The sequence below is a fragment of the Rhea pennata genome, chromosome 7 (assembly GCF_028389875.1).
Source record: "Rhea pennata isolate bPtePen1 chromosome 7, bPtePen1.pri, whole genome shotgun sequence".
Lineage (NCBI taxonomy): Eukaryota > Metazoa > Chordata > Aves > Rheiformes > Rheidae > Rhea > Rhea pennata.
The window spans coordinates 39531787-39553557 of record NC_084669.1 but is presented as its reverse complement, the minus strand read 5'-3'; the positions used below and the strand labels follow the sequence as shown (position 1 = coordinate 39553557).

Genomic DNA, 21771 nt, shown 5'->3' with positions numbered 1-21771 from the left:
GATTGAACTGTACTCCAAAGCAAAATATGAAACCATCTCCGAAGAGTCATCCCTGAAGTTCACTGCACAGATTCTATTTATAATACAATCAACCTGGTAACACAGAAGTAAATGATGCTTCACTATAGAAAAAAAAATGAACTATTTGGTCCTTCCAGCTCATTTGGCACAAAATGAAAAGTGGTCCTCCATACAGAAGGAGGTTGTATCTTTTTTAAAAGAAGATGAGTAAAATCGTAGTCTCACTAGCAAACAAAATCTTCCATTCATTTCCAACAGGCAGGATTTCATCCCTTACGTTCAAATCACAATCTGGTGAATACAAGGTGACTCATTCCAGGAAAAAAATTATTTGTTGAAAGGTGAATTTTCACCACCTTATGTTTGCTATTTAACCAACTTAACTATCCTTAAGCAAAGGCTGATTTCTTCATAACTTGCGTCTACTATTGTCCCACAATAATTTGTGGTAGTTGCTTATTATAGACTTTATGATCATTTGACTTCCTTTCAGATAGGATCACGCAAAAAAAAGGACACATGCAAAGCTGATATAAAGCAGCAGTAAAAGCCATATGCTAGTGCTGACAGTTATCCTGAACATTTTCCTGCATTTGTTTCAGTATTGATACTCTTCCCTTTCCGTTTCATCAGTTTCAGAAAAGATTGGCAGCAATAGTTATTGCAGTCAAGCACTTCATTAAGACATTAATACTAAAACAAGCACCAGTTTTGATCTGCTTCCACAGAAGCAGCAGCTCAAAGCCCATGAAGAGTCGTCACAATATCCTAAAAAAACCTTATTTTTTTTTCATTTCTGCTCAACTTCCAGGTACACAGACCCAAAATGGTTTTTTTTATATAAGTAATATTAAAGAAAAATCAATTAATTAGAGACTCACAGTACTATTTGTCAGCTTCAAATTAGTCCAGGTCTCTCTCTCTTTTTTACCCATGCAGCAGTTACGTTGTCAGTCTAACCTGTCTCAAGGTGAGGCTACAAGAACAAGTTACCCTAAAGCAAACAAGGGTATAAACATTTATAGTGCATGAGATACACAGTTTAAGTGCTTAATACCAGCCTTTCACCCCCTTCCCAATAAATGGAGCAAACTGTCCCTCAGTGAACTCCAGAGCACTCATTACAAGGGTGCAAGTACACATTTTAAGAGCTACCAGCGCTGTAAACCACATCTTCATTTGCCTGGGGCAATTTTTTCCACTCCTATTTGGACAAGCGAGAATTTGACTTAGTGTATTTAAGGTGTTTTTGGAAAACTATCATCATTCTTGCCTCTTCTGCTACACTGGGGCTCTCTAAAATACTTGCCATCTTTTAGTAGCATGAAAACCTACGTGAAGTGCAGTTGCTCTAAAACACCAATACTTTTATGCAATACATTTCTTTAAAACCAGCTTCGTTTCAAGAACAAGCTAGCAAATCAAAAGTCTAAGGCCTATGTAAGTGATTCCATGTTCAGCGCCTTAAAGCTAGCAAAAGTCAAGTCTTAGCCAGACAGTTATTACAATCTGAAACCTTCTGTCATTTCGGGTTGGCAAAAATCCCGCTCCAAGTAGGAGGCTGGACCGGAGACCTGCAGAGGTCCTGTCCAAGCAGTGCTTCTAGGAAAACTGTCAGCCCTCTAAGAGGGCAAAGATATTCAAAGCCATAACACAGCCTAACCTGAATGCCCTAGCCCCAACCATTGAACACAAGAAATTGATGGTATCAGGTGAAAATACACACCAGATAGCTCAGAGAAACACAGCATCTCAAGAGCTCTTTAAAGGAAGAGTAGCTGAGTGGGTTTTTGGTTTCATTTTTTATTAAAGAGAATTTACTTACCTCAGTGGCTAACTCGCTATGTTGGATGTGTTGATGCCTGTAAGAATTTCAATTCCTTGACCCTTTTCAGGCAGATAATGTACATAGAAATATTGCAACTCCTCCCGCTTTAAATGCTCAAGACAAGATGTTCGTGCGGTGCTGTCCACACAGAAGATGGGTAGCTGTGGGGAAGGAATACATAGCCTCTTCCTCCTTGATGCTCAAGAAAGGGAGCAAAAAAGTTCTTGTTCACAAGTTTGGATTATCTCATGCCTGCCCTAGGAAAAAAAAAAAAGCAACCAAAAACAGCCAGTGCAAAGCAACACTGAATCAGTCTAACCAACTTCAGCTCTGATAAAATGCAAGTTGCCTCAGCTCCTAAATCCATATACTGCATGTTCCTAAGAGGAATGACCTACGAAATTACTTATTCTCACATGTAAACATACAGGCACGCTTTATCTTGCAACACTTATTTGTTACAAAGCAACAACCCTGTTACTGCCATTTGCTTTTGTAATTCTGCTTATGTAATATGCAAACAGTGCGCTTAGCTAACGGAGGCAACCAAATAAGTCATGACCATCAAATCTGCAAGTTTAGAAAGTCACCGCAGCAGCAGCAAATCAAAAGTGCTTGTTCACAAAATCTTTTAAACAGAACTGAGATCTATTTGCACAAAAAACACTCCATTTCATTTCCTCAAAGTTCATCAGTAGCAGTATTATTATTTTTTGGTAATTCACATTCTTCTTTGAAGTGGCAGTTTTGAAGGATGTCCTTATAATAGTCCTTGAGGTCTGCATAAATAGAGATGGTTTTATTTGAGTGATGAAACGGCAACAACTTTTCATTCAACAGCATCTGCACTTGATACTCTTCTTTAGAGGTATTCACTTGATCACAGTGATAAAGTACAAACACCAGGTTTGCTGCATAAGGCACAATCTGGCCACTGCGAAATTTCCGATGCGTTTGTCTCACGTAATTGTTTGCCCTGAGAGGCTCATCATCTTTGAAGAAGCCCATAAGAGCGAGCAGCGGCTGAAGTGTTTCGGCGTGTCCAATCTGTACAATCACAGGTGAAGAAATGGGCTTCGAACTAAAAAAAAAACAAACAAAACAGGGGCAAAGGATCAGAAAGGGCCCGTGATTCAAAATGAGCATACCAACACACTGCACGGCAGTCAGTAGCAAAAGCTTGAAGTAGTAGAGTTTGAACTTGGTTTCCTCTGATGCCCTAAAAAAGCCTGTTTGGGAATTTCAGTATATAACAAGCTTTTTCAAAGCATCCAAGTTAAATATAGATCTGTAATACATATTGTAATAAATATAGCCAGAAATGAAGGAATACGGTGAACAAAAGCAAAGACCAGATTCATGGTGTGCACCCATATACCTTGTGCATCTCAGACTTCCTGTGTGAACCCAATTACTTGTACCAGTCTCAGTTATGGAAAGCACCAATAACATGTTACCACTAACATACTGGTTTGAGATTAAACATAACATTTTTAAAAATAGCACTGCCTCCTTTCATCAGGAATTAAGAACAGCAAATCCCCAAAAGCCAGTTGCAAGGCTCTGTTAAAACATGAACCAAATGAAACCCTTCATCTTACGTGGCTGGACTTCTTTTCCACTGCTGGCATCTGGGAAGGCATCAGAACACCTTGATAACTTGTAACTCCCATAACTCAGATCCATTGCAAATAAGTATAGCTATTCTCCTAGGTACACACTAGAAGTATAGATTTGCTTTAGTACAACACTATGACTAAAATATAACGCAGCTATTCCCAGAATTCTGAGTTTGCATTTAATATAAATTATTAGAGATAACCATTTTTTTGGTTATTCCCTAGCAAAAGCAAAAAGCATCCGAATGACAAAGCATAACGAACAATTAAGGGAGCTCATTCAGGACATGATACCCTTCACAAAGAAAAATGACTTAGTGTTAAATCACACTCTTTCTCTAGCCTCTCTAAATACTTCAAAAGACTTAGAAAATTTTTAAGTCATCTTAATAAGTTTCTGCTTAAACTAATTCAAGGTGTGCTGGTGAAAAGACTGCAAACTGTCACCTTCTTCAGCCTGAGAAGTTTTCAAAGTTTGCAGCATTAATTTTTACTAAATTGAAGATTAAAAAACTTTTTTCAACTGCTGTAATACAGGATAGGTGACAATTCAGTTTCAAGACATAAATCAAGTCTAATCACAAAATTACTGGCACATTAACAAACTACACTAAACGCTGCTACCCTTGCTGATTTAACATGAAAACTACTTCCCCCCTTGCCACACCACCACCAAAGCAGAATTTTAAGGAGAGTTTTTCTTGCCTATGCCTACTACCACCAATACTTTAAACTGTGTATCCTGCTAAAACAAGAATCACATTTTGATAACAAAATACTGCCAGTTATTGTTTTGTTTAGTAACATGGTGTATCTGTTCGAAGACTATATTAGCAGTATACTTCCATACCAAAGGCTAGACTGAAATCAGGAGAGAAAACAGCTTTCCCTCTGCAAATTACTAGTTCAAGTTATAAACACAGCTACTGCTATCACTGACTTCTGCCAATTAAGCCAACGATTCACATCACTAACACGGCTTAAAACCAAGACAGTTTGTTGGACAACAGGTTACACACTGTTCGACCAAAGGAAAGGTAACAGTTGGCTTGCTGTATGAGGAAGCATCAGCCAAGAGGAATATCTGCCCCTTGCTCTTAAGGGAGGAGGATGTATTCTTGGCACCATCTCCAGATGGCTCTCCCAGGTCACTCCAGGATGTGTAAATACACGTTTAGCTTTCCTGAGACAAAAGGTGACGTCTAGTAACACCCCTGCTCAGTACGGGCCAGGAAAGTCCACCCACAGATCAGGCACATCTTGATTGGTCTGAAAAGGAGGTGTCTCCTCTGCCTGAACCTAAAGTCTGAAGCAACTGAAAAATGGTTAACTGAGGGACTTACCTGCAGATAAGAATTTTTTTCAGATAAGCAGTATTTTAGTGCGAGTACATGACGGGTTCTACATTACTGGTTCCATATAGCCATAGTGTTTGTGCAGTCTGAAATACATCTTGCACAGTCCTGCTCCCTGGAGAGCCTACACTCTTTTGACTATACTCCTTAGACATGTTCATGCATATACACACATACTCCCCCCACCCTTAGGCAAAATGTATTTTGCAAAAAACAAACCAAACCAAAAAAAACCCACCCACCCCCACAGCCCCCAGGAACCTACATCTATTTGCTGTTCAAAAAAAGCTAAAAGAAGCACTTTTGTATGGAGGATATTACGCTTCTTTCACCTCATACCTTTGCTGCACCGCGAGGTATGCATTTACATCAAGCGCCTCACACTTCAGCCCTTCTTCTAGCTCCTCTAAAATCAGAGATTCTGGCTGCATCTCTCCTCTTTTATTTATAACCTTCCAACTCTAATTCCTTTGTTTTAAAGTTGTTAAGTTTTTGGATCCTTTGACCCTTTTCCCCTTCCCTTCCATTCTTTGTTCCCTCCTTATTCTTTTCATTGAATTCATTTCGATCCTCCCCCACCACCAAGCTTCAGGAAGTCTTTTTAGGTTTGACATCCCTCCTGTCAATCAACAAATAGGAACAAAAAGTAAAAACAGATGCCTAGAGAAGAAGAGAAGACAACCACTGGAATGGGATACTTTTCTGGCCTCCTACAGTTTCCAGCTTAAGAGATTTCCTGGGCCAGATGGGGCTTCTTTGTATGGAGGAACTCTCAATGAATCTTGCTTCCAAAAACTTGCCAAGTCTCTCCTTGAAGCTCCTAGAATTCACAACATCCTGTGGCAAGGAATTTCGCAGCTTCATACATTGCTTTCTAGCTAGCTCTTAATTTTTCTGTTTGAAGAGGTCACCTACAATTTGATCCTTTTTACTCATAACTTCGCAGTCGTCTTCTCTCCAAGTCAATAAAACCTAACTGAGTAATTTCAGAACATTGTCACTTTTTTCCAGCTCAACTATAACCTTTTGAAGATCAGAATATAGGAAATGCATGGAATTCAAGACATTAAGCCATCTCTCAAATGCATACTACACCCATGAAGCTGTCTGTTGTTTTCTTAAATCAGAGCTTTTTATATCTTTTCTAGTTTGTCTGCAGAAGTTATTTCCGGAAAACTATCATAACCTCAAAATTTCACTCCTGAGCAGTAATAGCTATCTCTGATCATACTTGACAGACTAAGATCACTCTTCTTATGTGCATCGCTTCACAGATGTGTCCATCTGCAAGTTTCAAGCCAAGTTATTCTCATAAGGTCTTTCTACAATTCAACCTGGTTAAAAAAATTTACTTATCTGCCCTGAATAAATATGCTACATTTGCATTACCATTTGACTGCTCATTTCTCTCTCCATCAATTACAATACACTGAACAGTCCTGATCCTTGCAGACCAACACCAGTGACCTGCCTCTGCTATGAAAACCAACCAGTCCCACCCTTCATTTCCTATCTTTTTGTTCACTGTTTACCCACCTAGTGACCTCCCCCGCTTAGCCCAGGGTGGCTCATTTTTTCATAAGGAAACCTGCTGAAAGAGTTTTGGAAATCTAACAGACTGTATTAACTCAGATTACCCTATTTGTATGCTTGCTGATCCTTCTCAAGAGCTCCAAGAGATGCTTCCCTTTAGAAGGGCCATACTGGCACTACCCAGGTATATTACATTCATCAAGGAACTTACAGATGGTAGTCTGAATTATTATTTCCACTAGATCAGCTGGTATGGACCACAGGCACAGATATACCAGCCCCTAGAAGCTTCTTGATTAAAACCACCATAAACCTGTTGTTATTTCAGCTATTTCACTCAAGTTCTTTTAGTACTCTGAGGTGAACGTCATCCCGGCTTAGCAAGCTATTACTTTGCATTTTGACCTAACTGCCCTTAAATCAGCCCTTATACATATGCTTGCTTTCAAATGGGCTGGGTTTTAACCTTAAAATTTACTAAACAGGAAGCTAATGACAATGTACTGCTGGAGTCTCCAAAAGAAGTGTCACAAAGTACAAGGGCATTATTCACTCCACAGTCAGGTAGATTACATCCCATCAAATTAATAACAAAAGATTGAGAGATGCTAAGGAAAAGAATAGATTTAATATCCTGGCCATGTGTGCTGACTTCACAGCAAGATTTGGCTTTACCTTCTAGTTGATGCTAGCAGGAATTCTAGAATGGAAGTAAATAACACATACACACACAAAAAAAACCATGATTAACTTAATTAAGAGAGCAGCAAAACATGTGTTTCCAGAACAGAAGACATGTTATAGCATATACACACACAAGCGCTCTAAAGAACAAGGAAAGAACACCTGAGTTTATTTACTCTTTTTTAGTCTCCTGAAAGCCTAATGGCAACAGGTCAAACCACTTTGGAGAAGGAAGACTGAAATCTCTCCCACTCACAACCATCCCACTATACTGTTTTCATAAGGATTAAGAGTTTCCTTATATGATACACAGCCAAGTTTTTGCTAGTCTCCTTAATGCAATATGCTTGAAAGCCTGCTTGGTTTCTCACCAATGCCAGATCCTGGATTTCTGTTTAAGACTGCTGAAGCACCCTCTGTTCAGTGTCTGCACTCATCACTCTAGTTTAGATTAAAGTTTCATATCATACAGTAATGACCATAAAAATGACGATCAAGGTTAAAACAGCAATAGCACCACTTTTAATTATGGGAAATCGGTACAAGATTGGCTGCCCCAGGCATGGGCACAGACAAAGGTTATAGTTGCTCATACAGCGCTGATAAATTCAAACTGGGAGCACATAATTCAATCAGTAGAATACTGATAAATTCAAAACAGTAGCACAAGCTAATAAAATATTAAACCAAAGGCCTAAAACTTCCATGTTTAATCTCTGTTATGAAAGATTCATGACTCAGCATTACATAACGGTGTCGGACAAAATTCTCAATGTCCTACTTGAGCAACTGATAATACTTGAATTAACCTTTTTTTCTTGTAATAAACAGCTATGGAAAGCATACTGATCACTAAAAAGAAACCTCATTTCCAACCTAAAAGTGAGACGAAGAGACTGTGCATGAAACTTCGCCATACAATATTAACTGCTTGTCTGAAAATTCTTGCTGGCTACTGGTTTCATATTTGTTTTATGGGACACTTGGAAACAAGTAGAAGTGGCTGCCACTAAGCAGAACACGCAACAGAGTTCATTCAAGAGATGTGTGCATTTCAGCTGTAACTTTCTAAGAAAATCTTACTACAGTTAAAAACGGAGCAGTTTTTCTGAATATTGCCCAGCACAGCCCCCAAAAGTTAAGTCTCAGCCTGCTACAGCAGCACTATGGAGAAGCACGGATGTGTGACTTATTGTACAGGCCAGTTCTAGTCCTTCCTGATCCCTGCAGACTTGGGTTTAACCCTGAACCTTCTGCAGCTTCAACAGGGGATTCATTCCTACTTTTTCAGGACTACTGATACATAGCCTCAGATATGGAAGAAATTCACTTTCTTTTAACCAAAGTTTATTTCCTAAGCACTGAAATAACTTTCAGCTAGAGATAACCAAAACAACAAGAGATAATGGGATGAAAAGAAACATATCCTACAGTAAAACTTACCTGGCCAACCTTCAAACAGCACCTTCTCACTTAAGGTAAAGATCCCTCTGAGAACTTCAAAGAAGAGAAGTTTAAACTTTGTTGTTTAACAGTTGTTAAACTACATTGTCCTTTCTCCCTCTGATAGGAGGGGTTTTTTTTAGGAGGGTTCTGGCTCTCCATTTTCAGCTACTGCATGAATTCTCTTCTCTTCCTACCTCCCCGAGTGAAATATTCTGGGAAAATGGACAGAGGAACCCTAGATCTGCAAGGGAACAGCAGAGGTCAAGGAACGTGGCGTTACAAGCTGGGACTCGGAGCATAGTAGAAACAACGAATAGTGTTGCTGCTCACAGTGTATTGCCAGCGGGAAGAAGAAAATAAATCTGCTAAAGGGTATTAAGAACTCCTTTGTCAAAAATTCTACCTTAAATGGCAGAACAACAGAAGCCAGTTGTGCACGCTAGTTTCCAAAATCAGTACCAACACAACAGTACATCCCCACAAATACTGACAAGAGCAACATTTTCTTCCTTTCCAAACAAGGACATGGTAAAGGTGAACTTGGAAAGGGGATAAAAAACACGCAAAATTAATTTAAAACCCTGATTAAAAGGTCGCAGTTCTTATCCAGTCCCACATGAGTTAATCACCCAAAGATACCTAGGTTTGTCTGCATTTAGCTTCTTAACTGCAGTTTCAAATGCTCCCTTCTGAAAGGATCAACCTCTTAAATTCTTAAAGACTTCAGAAAATTAAATACATCATGGTCTCAGATTGGGTGCTGATGCTAAATGTTGCTCCATTCTTATAAGCTAAAAACAAATCACATCAAGAAGGTCACTGCACTTGATCACTGCATTTATCAAACCCTTACTGCCCAAGGTAAGGTTAGATACTGGTCAGACCAGTTCATTTATATGTTAGTTGTCTAGGTATTCTTTTGCCCCCCCCTCCTTTTTTTCTAAAAAAATTCTTTAGATAAAAGGATATTGATTCTATAAAAATTGCTGAGCTATCTTTTCAGAGCAGTTCTAAGTAAGCAAGTATTAGGTAACTAAATTGAGATTATCTACATTCTGGAAAGTTTGAAGGGCACAGACAATAATTTATATGCCACGTCCTAGGCAAATGAACGAAAAGACATGCCGTTCCAGGGGCTATTCTCTTAACCCGACTGCCCAGGTATGTGGCAGAAGTCAGCAAACACACATGCACACTTCAGAAATTCAGACACTGTCGTGCCACTGAACTGAACGTGCTGCAAGGACCTTGAGAAAATCACGTAATTCTATCTCATGGCTCTCCTTGGTTTCCTCAAAAGTATTCTTTAATCATGTCAGAAGTCCCATCTTTCAAAGATGGAACTATCAAAACAAGTGTACAATACAGTATAAAGAAATTCCCAGGTCAAGCTGTCTGAGGTGTTTACCAGTGAAAGTCATCTCTTTCTCTGATTACCTGGAAATGAAGACACAACCTGCCTATTTTTAAGTGTGCAGATACTAGCTTTATGGTCTACTAAACTGCAGAGCTGGCACTTTATTCTGTAAATACCTGAACATCTTATTAGAGAGATCAGTTCACCCATCAGATGCACACGGTCTGTTCTTCTCTTTGAACAGATACACTGGAAATCAAACAGCTCTTTATCTTGGTAAATTATATATCACTCTGCTGTTAGTAGATTAGGTGACAATCATCCACTGCAGAAGCTTTCACTGGAGGCTTTTCCAAAGCCCAAAAAAGCAAGGGAATGTGGTGAGGACACCTCATGTGGACCTATACAAAGCCACACGGAGTCACCTGCCACTTGTTTGCTCTCTAGGACAGGGACTCTTTGGGGAGTGCAATCCAGACACTTCTGATCTGGTTCTGCAAGAGCCATTTCATACCTTAAAGTTACCCCTTGTAATACAGATCTGGCTGTAAAATGCTTTGCATATCAAATAATGTAAATGACATGCTTGAAATACTACATCTACATATGATAGCCCAGGGTCTCCTTTTGAGCTACTTTGTGGGTCAGTGGGTGATCAGTGGTTTACAGCACCAGAAAGGGATGCAGGATGTCTTCAACCTGCTGATGCACTCGGAGAACCAAGAACCTGCACTCTGGAAACACGGGATTCCAGCACTAACCAAGAAGTTTTGATAAAAGAAACAACTAAAGGATTTTGATCTGCACAAAGATTTTTATACAGCAATTATATCATTTCCTCTGAATATGTGGAAACTTTTTTGCTCTGTTCCCTTTGTACTTACTACAACAGGAAAGTTTTGAACAGTTAATTGTTTCTAGATCGTATGTGACTTCTTGTATGCTGAATCATAGTTTTGAAAGAAACAACTAGGACATAGCTATTTACTACTGAACAACTACATAAAATTTGTCAATTTTGTTGTGAACTAAACTGCAAAGAGGAAAGCAAATTATGTAAAATATTAAAAGCTAACAATAAATCGGGAAGGGAGAATGTTTAAATTATGGCTTTGCCTAGTACAGCTACAAAGCTCACATTCACTGGATCTTGGAGTAAGTTCAATTAGTCTTTTTTTAAGTACTTAGAACCTGCACACTTTCAGAGGAAACCATCAAGTATTTTGCAATATGTATACGCAGCTAGTTTAGTATTTTGAATCATTAGCCAAGTACTTTGAATACTGAGATGACTGCACAAAGAGCACCATCTCAATCCATCTAAATCGTTTGGCCAGCACAAATGAAAAGAGGTATTTTCACGTTCTCTTTCAAGAGCAAAAAGGAACGAAGTGTTTGATATTTGAAGCTAGAAGTCTAAGGTAGTTTAATGAATATCAGATATCCTTAAAATACGCCACAAGCAATCTTCAAACCTGCCCTTGGCCAACTATAAAAATAGAGTAATATCAGCAGCTACGTAAGATTAGCATCTCCCTATTGCATTGACTACCATAACATCACTTCTCATCAATACCCACAGCAGTCCCAAACCACAAACCTAGGCTGACCTAGAAAACTCACAAAAATCTGAAGCTGCAAAACTATGCACACCTTAATCTGTTCCATGAGCAGTGTACTGGTTTTCCTACAGATTGATGCTCCATGTTGCAGTAATAGTAGCTTCCTTCTGTAACTTCAGCAATCTCCCCCTTCCTCATCCCTCAGCATTCCAGCTCTCCCAATCAGGCAAGAAGTCAGTGAGAAACGGCGTCGAGGTGGCAATCTCGGCAGTCCCCTGCAACGCACGAGACATACCTTACCTGAGGAGGGACGGGGAGGTCCATCAAGCCCAAGTTTCCTTCCTCTGCTTTGCTGCTGATTCACATGATCTATAGGGGCTCTCTAGTCTAGTCTAAACTTTCCAAAAAGAAAGGAGAACTTGGACCAAAAATAGGGTGCTGTAAGTAAATCTGCCCCTCTCAAATTTCCAGAATAAAACAGCCAATAACAAATCAACGTTAAACACTAAAGGTGTTCTCTAAGCCTACTGTGATCTTTGGCCAACAGATTCACAATTGCTAGGGCAATCAATGAAAAAGGGAAGACAAGATTCAGATTTGGCTGTGTTATTCCTACAGTCTGTACCATCAGCATGATTTGGTGTGGAGGGGAGGAGGGAAATCGTAATAGGTTAGGATCACTAACTGTCCACAAATTGCACAGCTCATATTGAAGTAAAAAAACGTATCAAATCCTTGAAGAATGTACCAAAGCAATATAACCTATCTTAGCACTTGTGGGGGTCCAGACACTGCTCTTCACTGGTGCTTCTGGATGCCTCTGGTTCCAGACAAGGTCAACACGGATAGATCCCCTCCATTACCTTCGCAGTATGCAGCAGCAAGGACAGGAGACATGCTGTGGCAAACAGATGTGTTTCAAAGAACTCAAGCTTCTTATTAGGTAAGGTGCTATTCACTGATTGCTCCTCTACATCCTGCCATAAATAGCACTGCTCCAGAAAACTGGACACCCTCTATCCTCTAAACAAATCCTCTATCCGTTTAAGCAAATGATGACTGGCAAGAGCGGCCTTTCAAGGGTTCTTCCATATTAGCACAATGCCAAGTGGACATGCATGCATGTGTTGTCATCTCGCAACCTTACCAATATAATGAAGAGTAAGGGTAATTTCAGTAAGGTCTAGGTTCTAGTGGAAGAAACACCAGTTTGCGGAAGACCAGCTCCTCATCAGCTTCTCTGCAACATAGTTACATAGCTTGACTCTATTCTGCCCATAACCATGGATCCTATTCCATAACCATAAATCCTTTTCCACAACAAGACAACTTGGATAAAACTGTTTTGTCTTCACAAAGTGCTCTATAGACTCAGGCAACTGCCTGATTATGCCATTTTGGTAAAACAAATCACCTGGTTTAACATGATATTAAACTCCTCTTGATAATTTTTCTTTTTTTTTTGTAATTAAGAAACTTTTTACGTACAAGATAGTCCTGCTAGTGCAACTAATGAGGCCTCCATCTTTCCCTAGAAATGTGAACACTGCATTTACCATCAGACAGGCAAGAAGGTTGGGAGGACAAGGAGGACAGCAGTCCTGGAAGGCTCACTGCAACTATCGTGAGGTCCCAAGGAAGAGATGCTTTTTACTTAAGAATTAACCTTTACTAGACACTGATAACAAAAGCAAGCACAAAGTGAAAATCCCTTTCATAGCCTTCAAAAACACCTTGCTGTACTGCAAGATCTATGTAGAAGAGGCTATCGGTACTTTAAATTAGCTACTTCCATTGGGATTGATACAACAGAAGAGCAAGCAAACAGAAATGCTCACCAGTCTGCTTTTGAATAGCCCAATCTAAACTTTCCAAAAAAAAAGAACCTGGACCAAAAAATAAGGTGCTGTAAGTAAATCTGTCCCTCTCAAATTTCCATAACAAAACAGCCAATAACAAATCAACATTAAACACAGCTAAACTGAAGCAATATTTGACTGAAAGACATTCCATCATCACAGAGGTTAATTTTCTGAATAATGCACTGCTGCAGAAACACTTTACCAATTGCCTTAAAGCTGCACTACACCATTAAAAAGACACGTATGTACACATACATGCACAACCAAACATTTTGTAGTGTTATAAAGTTTAACGTGCATGCCTTTTCATTCTCAGCCGTAGTCAGGATAAGTCCCTCTAAGTGATAAAGCATCAGTTGCACCTCCACTCTCTAGATCACAAGAGATGCAAGCTGTTCTAATCAATTGGCAGTGGCAGATCTCTACTTCCTTTTAAATGCACCAGGTTACGTGATTCAGATTATGCTCAGTCTTCGGTGCTTTAAGACTGCCCTCTTACGTTGCAGGATGGACTTGCATGCTCTTCTTGTACAAGGCAAAACACTTTGCAAGCGTTCATTTACCGTTCAGGAAGACACACAATTCCATGCAATTCTCATGCAATTCCAAATTTCACAAGATTTTTAGTGTCCCCATTCTTTCCATAGGTGCATGAACTTGCTATCTGCTTCCTTCTGCAACTTAAGAGCTGAACTTCTAAGGCTAGAGCCAACAGACAGGATGAAACTGTCTTGGTGCTTCAGCGTCCTGCCTCCAACATCTGCTCTTTCCTAAGGAGTCCACCTTATAACTTAAGGACTGCTGAGCTAGTTCTCAATAACTCAGGAGTACAGATACTGATTTTGTCAACTACTGTATATTTCTGTCAAACTCAACTGGATATAAGATATCCCTGTAAGACACGGCTTTCTGACTAGGGTATATAAGGATTGAAACCTGTAAGGCTGTCACTGCTCAAAGAGTAAAGACACTAAAAGCAAACAAATTTGAAAAGATCATTCTCCTCACCTGAGTCAAGCTACATTAAGAACTCATTCTTCAGATTTCAGAAGGACAGAGGGGTTTTATGGCTCCTGCTTGTCTTTCTTTTAACCTTTTATTTCTCTGCCCACTCCCAGTTCTTATTTTCTGTATTCGTTTTACTAGCACAGAGATACACATAACACACGACAGGGGCAATCACAGCAGTGCGCTTGACAGTCTGTTCACAGTTTGGTGTTGAAGACCTGTGGCTAAATATATTTTTTTATTTAGCTCCCTAGTAGGCTGCAGAAAGGATGCAGTGAAGACCATTATTTAAAGGATAATCTAATATAACCACAGTTTTGACTCCTCCACTGTTGAAATGAGGGGGATCACAGAATCCTAGACTGGCCTTAAATTTCCAAGAACCCAAGCGATCATTTCACAGTAGAATTTCTTAAGCCAGCTTGGCTGCAGGAGACATTCCTGTCCCCAACCATTTCTTCCTGCCCATCTTTCATTCACAGCAACTCCTCCCCAAAGCCAAACTCAGTGTTTGCAACCATCCACTTCGAACCCGTTCATGGCAAAATAAGCAGAGTTGTCTTCATGCTGGCTGGCATATGACACATCAGGTTCAGAAAGACCACTGAACAGTGCTGCCACACAACGCAGCAGTCCCATACGCTCCGTCCTCAGCTCTCATTTCCAACCCCGTGCAGCTCCCTCCCCACTGGAGCCGGATCAAGGAGCTGGTCTGGATGAAAGCCTTGCAAGCAGGGACTGGGAGACACACATTAGGTTAGCAGCAAGTCACATCACGCTCCAGTCTGATTTCCCATGCCATCACGCTGCTATTTGCTCAAAGCACAAGGCAAAAAAAAATCAATAAGCAGATATGACAGGCAGAAGCTTGAATACATGAAAAACGGACAAATTTCTACTCCAGTTTCTCATATTAGCCCATTTACCATGCAGTATTGCGGCAGATTTCTGTAAAGGCTGACAAATTCATCCCAACTGATTTTATTCCAAGTTCCACATAAACCTCAAAAGGCAAAAGTTAAATGCATTTAACTTCTCACATACTGAGCTGATACTGTCAAAATTAAACTCAGTCTGATTTTCCAGGTGAACCCCAAAAGTAACTTTAAGATGTACAGTACTTAAAAGAACTAAGTATTAAGTCAGTTAAAATGTAATTCTCAAACTCGTGTATCACTGTTAATGTCTACGTTAGATCCTCCTCGCTCAGGAAATCATTTTAAGCAACACAGCTTCTTTGAATGTCTTTTCTGCTGCTGCTAAAAATCAACTTTATGAATTACTCCTGTGTTCCAAAATATGATTGCTACTTCTAATTTTAGTCTGACAACTAAAAGGAAAATACTGTTTTTAAATAGGTTACTAAGTTTTTTTTTAAAAAAACCAAAATCATTCTAAGTAGCCTGGAGCATCGATGAGTAGTACTTTCGTTTCTGAAAATTTTAAAATCTGTTAATATCATTCTGCTTAGCGTTATGTAGATCCACTTTAATATACTGAATATAAAAGTGAAGTCCCAAGGATGCTAGGAATGCACAAAGATCCACCACATGTAACTGATGTTTACATTTTAACATCAAAGCTGAATTTGCTGGTTATAAGTTAGTTATAGTTACTTAACAAATGGTTTCTACCAGGTATTTAAAGGCACAATATGTATACAGTCTGACTATCTTGATTTTATATACTTTTATAAACATTTCCACACTTACCTGCTAAAGTATTAATAAAGTCATAGTTTGGCGACTGATCACATGGATTAATTCCTCAATTTGCATGAGGAATACTCACATGAATTATATAAATCAATCCTCCTATGAGCACACTGAGTTTGAGCCAAAAGCAGCTCTCAAAAAATTAGATAACCAACACGTGGAAGTACATGCACGTACTTCTGCGACATAAAAATGTCCCATTCTGTAATCCTACTGACGCCTTTGTTTTTTCTATTGTTTTCTCCATGCCATAATAGATCCTTAAGTTTCATTTCCATTTCAGTTCTCCCCATCATACGGATTCACACAGGTCAAGACCAAACAGATACTGAATCACTACTGTTGACTGACATCAGCCAGTGAAGAAGGCAGGTTTGCTATGACAGCTCAGCCCTCTTGGATGCTGCAACACTCAGCTCAGGTCTAGAGTCACTAAGTGTTTGGATCAGTCTGGAAGGATATTTATCTAGAATTTCATTTCAGCACCTTTAGCCTGAAAAGAGAGCTTTAATAGCACAATAGACTCCAAACAAACATATGTAGAAAGAAGGCAAGGTTTCTATAAATATCATGAGGACTTTTTCATCCCAGAGTCTTCTGCTTTATCACAGAACTTTTTATTTAAAATGCCCTTGTTTTAAAAAGTTAATTGTTTTAGCACAACTGACCAAGTGAAGAACACCGTTATCGGACGCAGCAGCTGGCTGCCCCTTGAAAGCCTGCATGGATCAATAGGTTAAAACAGGGAAACAAACTAGCTGGGTACAAAGAGTATCAACAGAGCAAAAAGCATGTTTTTAGAGTAATATTGCTCTATCAAAGGTTAGAGTCCCTCTATTACAAACTCTTCTAATTGAGCTCAACCATTCAGTTATCTTTGGAAGTGAAATGCTTAACTTCTATTCACATTAAATCCAACTCAAGATCAACCACAGAAAGCTTCCAGTCACAGCCCAAAAACTTTTTTTTATTTACCTTTTGCTCTCTTCCATCGCTTTGTCCAATTCCTGGAAAATATCTTGGAATAAATTGCAGCTGGAGCGACTATTGATGTCATAGCCATAGCCTCTCTTCCAGTACTGCTTCAGGTCATTCAGATATTCCAGTACCTGCAGTTACACAGTTCAAAAGTTTTTATTATTGCACAGAGGAAAATAAAAATACAATGAGGAACAAGGACATTTCAGCATGAAATCAGCAATTCTTTGACAAAAATAAAAATTGAGGTTCTAGCTCAAACAGCTTCTGCTATGTGCTGCATAAAAGAGACACAACAGATAAAAGATCCATCAAGTTCAGCATCTTGTCTCTAAACATGCTCATAACCAGGCCTAGAGAAGAGACTACATACGTTTTCCCAGGCTCCAGTAATTTTCAGGTTAGGACTTTGAGCCCCAAGGTGGTTTTCTACAAATTCAGTAGACCTCAGTGAATTCTCTCCAACAAATTCATCCAATCTGCCCTTTGAACTCATACCAAGTTTCAGCATTTGCAATATCCTGCAGCCTGGCTACACACTGTGTAAAAAGCAATGTTTGTTGTGAACCCATGTCCTGCTGGCTTTGTTTGGTTACAGTACGTGACAAGACAGAACAAAATGATCACTACCCACCAGTTCTGTATCATTTCTGATTTCGTAGTTGAAAACATTTTTTATGGTCCAAGATCCTTAGCTTAGTCATTCTTCAAATGGAAGCAATGCCACACCTTCAATGACATTTTGGTCAAACTCTATCCTTTTTGAGATATGAGAGACCAAAACTGCACACATCTCAAAAAGATGGAAGCATACCTTGGATTTATGCAGCAGTACGGTGATGCTCCCCTCGTTATTCTCCTTTTCTAGCAATTCCTAGCATCAAAGGTGTGGTGTTTTTTTTTTTTTTTAAATGAGCTGTAACTGAACTGACATTTTCATGGATCAATAGCACCAAAAAAATCTCACTCTTAAGGGCCAAAATGGATCTCAGAGCCCATCAAATCACATGTGAAGTTTCAACTTCTTATCCCACACTCATCGCTTTACTTTCCTACTCTGAACACCATCTGTCATTATATTGCTGGGTCATTCAGTCTCATAAGGTCCTTCTGCAAGGCTTCTCAACCACCCCACATCCGTAATACCCTGCACAACTTTGTATAACCAGCAAACTTTCCCACCTCACTGTTAATTTTTAACTCGCTGTTATTTATGAACATACTGAGCAGCACAGGTCTCTGTTGAGTCCTGGAGCCCTTTTTTAAAAAAAAAAGAAAAAGAAAGGGGGGAAGGGGGGTCTTGGAGGGCCTAAAAGACCTCATCTGCTGTCCTCTAACGCTCAAGAATCAAGGCGTTTTATCATACAAGACCCTTAAATATGAAACAGAGCTGTTCAAGGCACTTCTAAAGTTACAGGAAAAGAAAGCATTACATGAGTTAAGCACAACAGTAAAAGATCATTTTAATCAGGACGAATCAAGGCTACAGCAGTATTTAATTCTCTTGCTGTTTGATTAATCCAGAGCTCTTTGGAGACCAGACAAAGCGCTTCATTAATTTGAAGAATAACAGACCCAGAACTTAATAATTATTATTTGCACAGTTGGAAGTTGTATCTGAACACTAAGCCACTTTTTAAATGTTTCTCAAATATCTCTCCCCTTAACATTCAGCACCTACCTTGGCATCCTCCTCACTGAAGAGCGAACACCATGGGGAGGTCACATTTCTTATTGCCAACTCATACGAGCAGGCGAGAAAAGCCACTTGAATGAGATCTGCAATAAATCCAAGAAGCATGCAAAAGATGAACAACTGCGACAGAACTAATAACTTTCTCCCAATTTTCCCCTAAGATGAGAGGTAACCGGAATCTAATGATGAAAACAATCAGTGTGATCCAATAAATAATTGCTTGTCCAAAGGCCACGCACTAAAAATAAACAGTTTTCCACAACAGAATTAAATGTGCAGAACCCAAATTTTGCTTTGCAAGCTTTTCATATTACATTGGGGCACACAAAAAGAAAAATCGTATTGAATGCTATACATCTGCTGATGCATGGGCTACAGGTACTGACTGTTAATGTATCTTGATCACCATAAAAGACAGAAGAGGCGATACAGGCAAGATGTGTCTGCTCTGGGCAGGCCTGTCTTTGATTGCCACTACTCAGCCCCCACATTATGGGGTGAATATGAACAGCCGCATCCTGCAGCTTCAGCTTTGCATCTTTAAGGGAACGCTTGTAACCGCAATCAAGAGCGGCGCCTATCTCGAAGTTTAACCTCGGGATAAACACAGGGAAACCTGGCACTTCTGGACAAGCCAAGTTACAACACGGACGCAAAAGCTATGAGTACCGTCCAAGAGAGAATCAAGAGAGTAACTTATTTGCAGCCTTCAAAACAAAGTCCCCGTCACGCTCACTACAGCGAGACTCTTTCAGAGGCGTTTTCCTTCCGAGCACTAGGCAACAAGCACACATTATTGCACCAATATACATCCGCAGCCTCATATGGCTAATACCTTACGATCGCTTCTGTAATTTCCTGCGCGTGTTAAACTAACTTCACGTACCCACGGAGCATCCGTGTTCACGCGGACGCAGAACGGGAGCGACCTGAAACAGGCTGCCTTTACCTGCGTTCAACTCGTCCACCGGCAAACACAAAACGCTTGCTACCTTCTCCAAAACCTGCCTCATCTCCGGACCTTCCTTGAAGGCATCCACCTGATGCATTGCTGTATCGTTCTCTTCCACGAAGGCCACGAACTTCTGGCAGTGATCAAAAAACCGCATTAAGGAATCGTTAATCTCGATCTCGGCTTCTGGAAAGGGAAGAGGGGAGAAATCCTTCTCAGCGCGCTCGCAGAGTTAAGAGGGAGCGGGGCAAGCGGAGAGGGGCGCGGAGGTGGGGACGAGCCGGCGGGAGGGCGCAGAGCCCGTGCGGCGCCAGCCGGGCGTCGGGGAGCCGCGACCGAGACCCGCGCTGCGGCGGGCGGGCGCTCACCGCCGTCGGCGCGGGGCGGCGGCGGGCCGAGGCCGCGGCGGAAGGCGGCTCCGCTCTGCAGGCAGCGGTGCTTGGAGCTGCTGGCCAGGGCCAGGCGGCGGCGGGCGGCGAAGAGCGCCGGGAAGCGGGCGGCCAGGCGGCGCGCCAGGTGCTCCATGTCGCGCTGGCCCCGCGGCGCCAGCCGCCCGTCGAGGCTCTCCTCGTACCACATGTGCCAGGCGGCCAGGGCGGCGGCGGTGGGGCAGGCGGCGGCGCGGCGGAGCCGGCCGTGCAGCTCGCCCAGGCGGCGGATCTGCTTGGCCGTCGGGTAGCGGGTGCCGTGGCGCAGCAGGGCGCGCAGCTGCAGCGGCGCGCAGGCGGCGGGCGGCCGCGCCGCCGGCCCCAGCGACAGCGGGTCTTGCGCCAGGTGCGGGTTCACCTCCTCGTAGCGGGACTTGGTGCCGAAGTAGCTGCTCAGCGCCGCGCCGGCCGCCGGCGCCAGCAGGAGGAAGAGGAGGAGGAGGAGAAGGCACCCGGCGGCCCGCGGCGCCATGGCGGCAGCTGCGCGGAGCGGCAGGAAGGGGCGGAGCGGCGCGGCGCGGGGCGCGGAGCGCGGCGGCGGCGGCGGCAGCGGCAGCTCCCGCCCCGGCCGCGCCCGCGGGCGCCGCCCGCCCTGCTGCCCGCTCCGGCGGCGGGTGCTCGCTGCCGCGGGGCGCTGGGTGCTGGGTGCTGGGTGCTGGGCGGGGAGGAGGCGCCTCGGGAGCTCCACGAGCCCCTCCGCAGGGGCCTTTCTGCTCCCTTGAAAACCTTGCCCGTGGCGGGGGTCCCACGGGAAACAGCCGAGTGCTGGTCTCTGCTGGAAACAGCGCCTTGTCCAAACGGCTGGACGTGAAGCTGAGCTCTCTGCGGAGCCTCGGCGGAAGGAGGTTGCCCCGTCTGGAAATACAAAAGAGCGCACGGCTTGGGTGCGCAGCACCCCTCTTTCTGGGTAGAAGTTCAAAGCGCTTATTGAGCCTCACGCTGGTGGGCCGGAATTTCCATTAGTGGCAACATATTTCTTCAGCAGCCAAAAGACACACAGAAAAACCTTTTAAGATGCTCCCATTTGAGTATACTGTATTAGCAGGCAGAGGGTGCAGCCTTGGAGGAACTCAGCATGCCCTCTGCTTCCTTTTGAAGCATAGGCTCTTCAGAGGCACTTTCTGTTTCCTTCTTTCTTTCTCTCTCTCCTTTTTTTTTTTTTTTTTTTTTTTTTTTTTTGAGAGAGAGAGAGAGAGTCCTTTGCTGCATATGTGAATAGGGAGCAGAAAAATCTTTGCCACTTGTGAAAACTATTTTTTTTTTAGCTGATGCCACAATTTGGTTAGCAAACAGCTGGAAAAGTAATGACGCATGCACTGATACAAGGTTTTCACAGAAAAGGTCGAATTCTGATCTTATCTTTCCTACTGTAATAGAGAGAGAAGGACCATCTCCTCATACTTTGGTTTGCTATTTATCTTTCACATCATTTAGATATGGGGCTCATAGCACTGCAACCTGTCAACAGCCATCAGTGGGATGGAGGTCTGTGACTGGGCTGCATTTTCCGGGTATCGCCCTTCCTGTTCCTCCCTCCAATTGCCAAGGGTGGCTATTTTAGAGCTGCTCACAAAATGATCTCCTTGAAGTTGGGATCAAAGTGTTTTGCCAGAGCTCCCCAAGCCTGCTTTTCCATTGGTCTAGCTTGTTTGAATAGCCTATAATTAGGGGGGAGCCACTAATTGTGGATGGAAATACCATCCTTGACCTTTGTTAACCTTAAGCAG

General features: G+C 41.8%; 1 protein-coding gene across 1 annotated transcript; it reads right to left on the bottom strand.

Moving 5' to 3' along the window:
- Positions 1-1808: 1808 nt before the first annotated feature.
- Positions 1809-20516, bottom strand: MINPP1 (multiple inositol-polyphosphate phosphatase 1). Its single transcript, XM_062580653.1, has 5 exons — positions 19985-20516; positions 19614-19802; positions 18650-18747; positions 16966-17099; positions 1809-2930 (listed from the first exon to the last, which is right to left on the bottom strand). The coding sequence occupies exons 1-5, from the start codon at positions 20514-20516 to the stop codon at positions 2531-2533; spliced, it is 1353 nt and encodes a 450-aa protein (XP_062436637.1). The 3' UTR covers positions 1809-2530.
- Positions 20517-21771: the final 1255 nt, after the last annotated feature.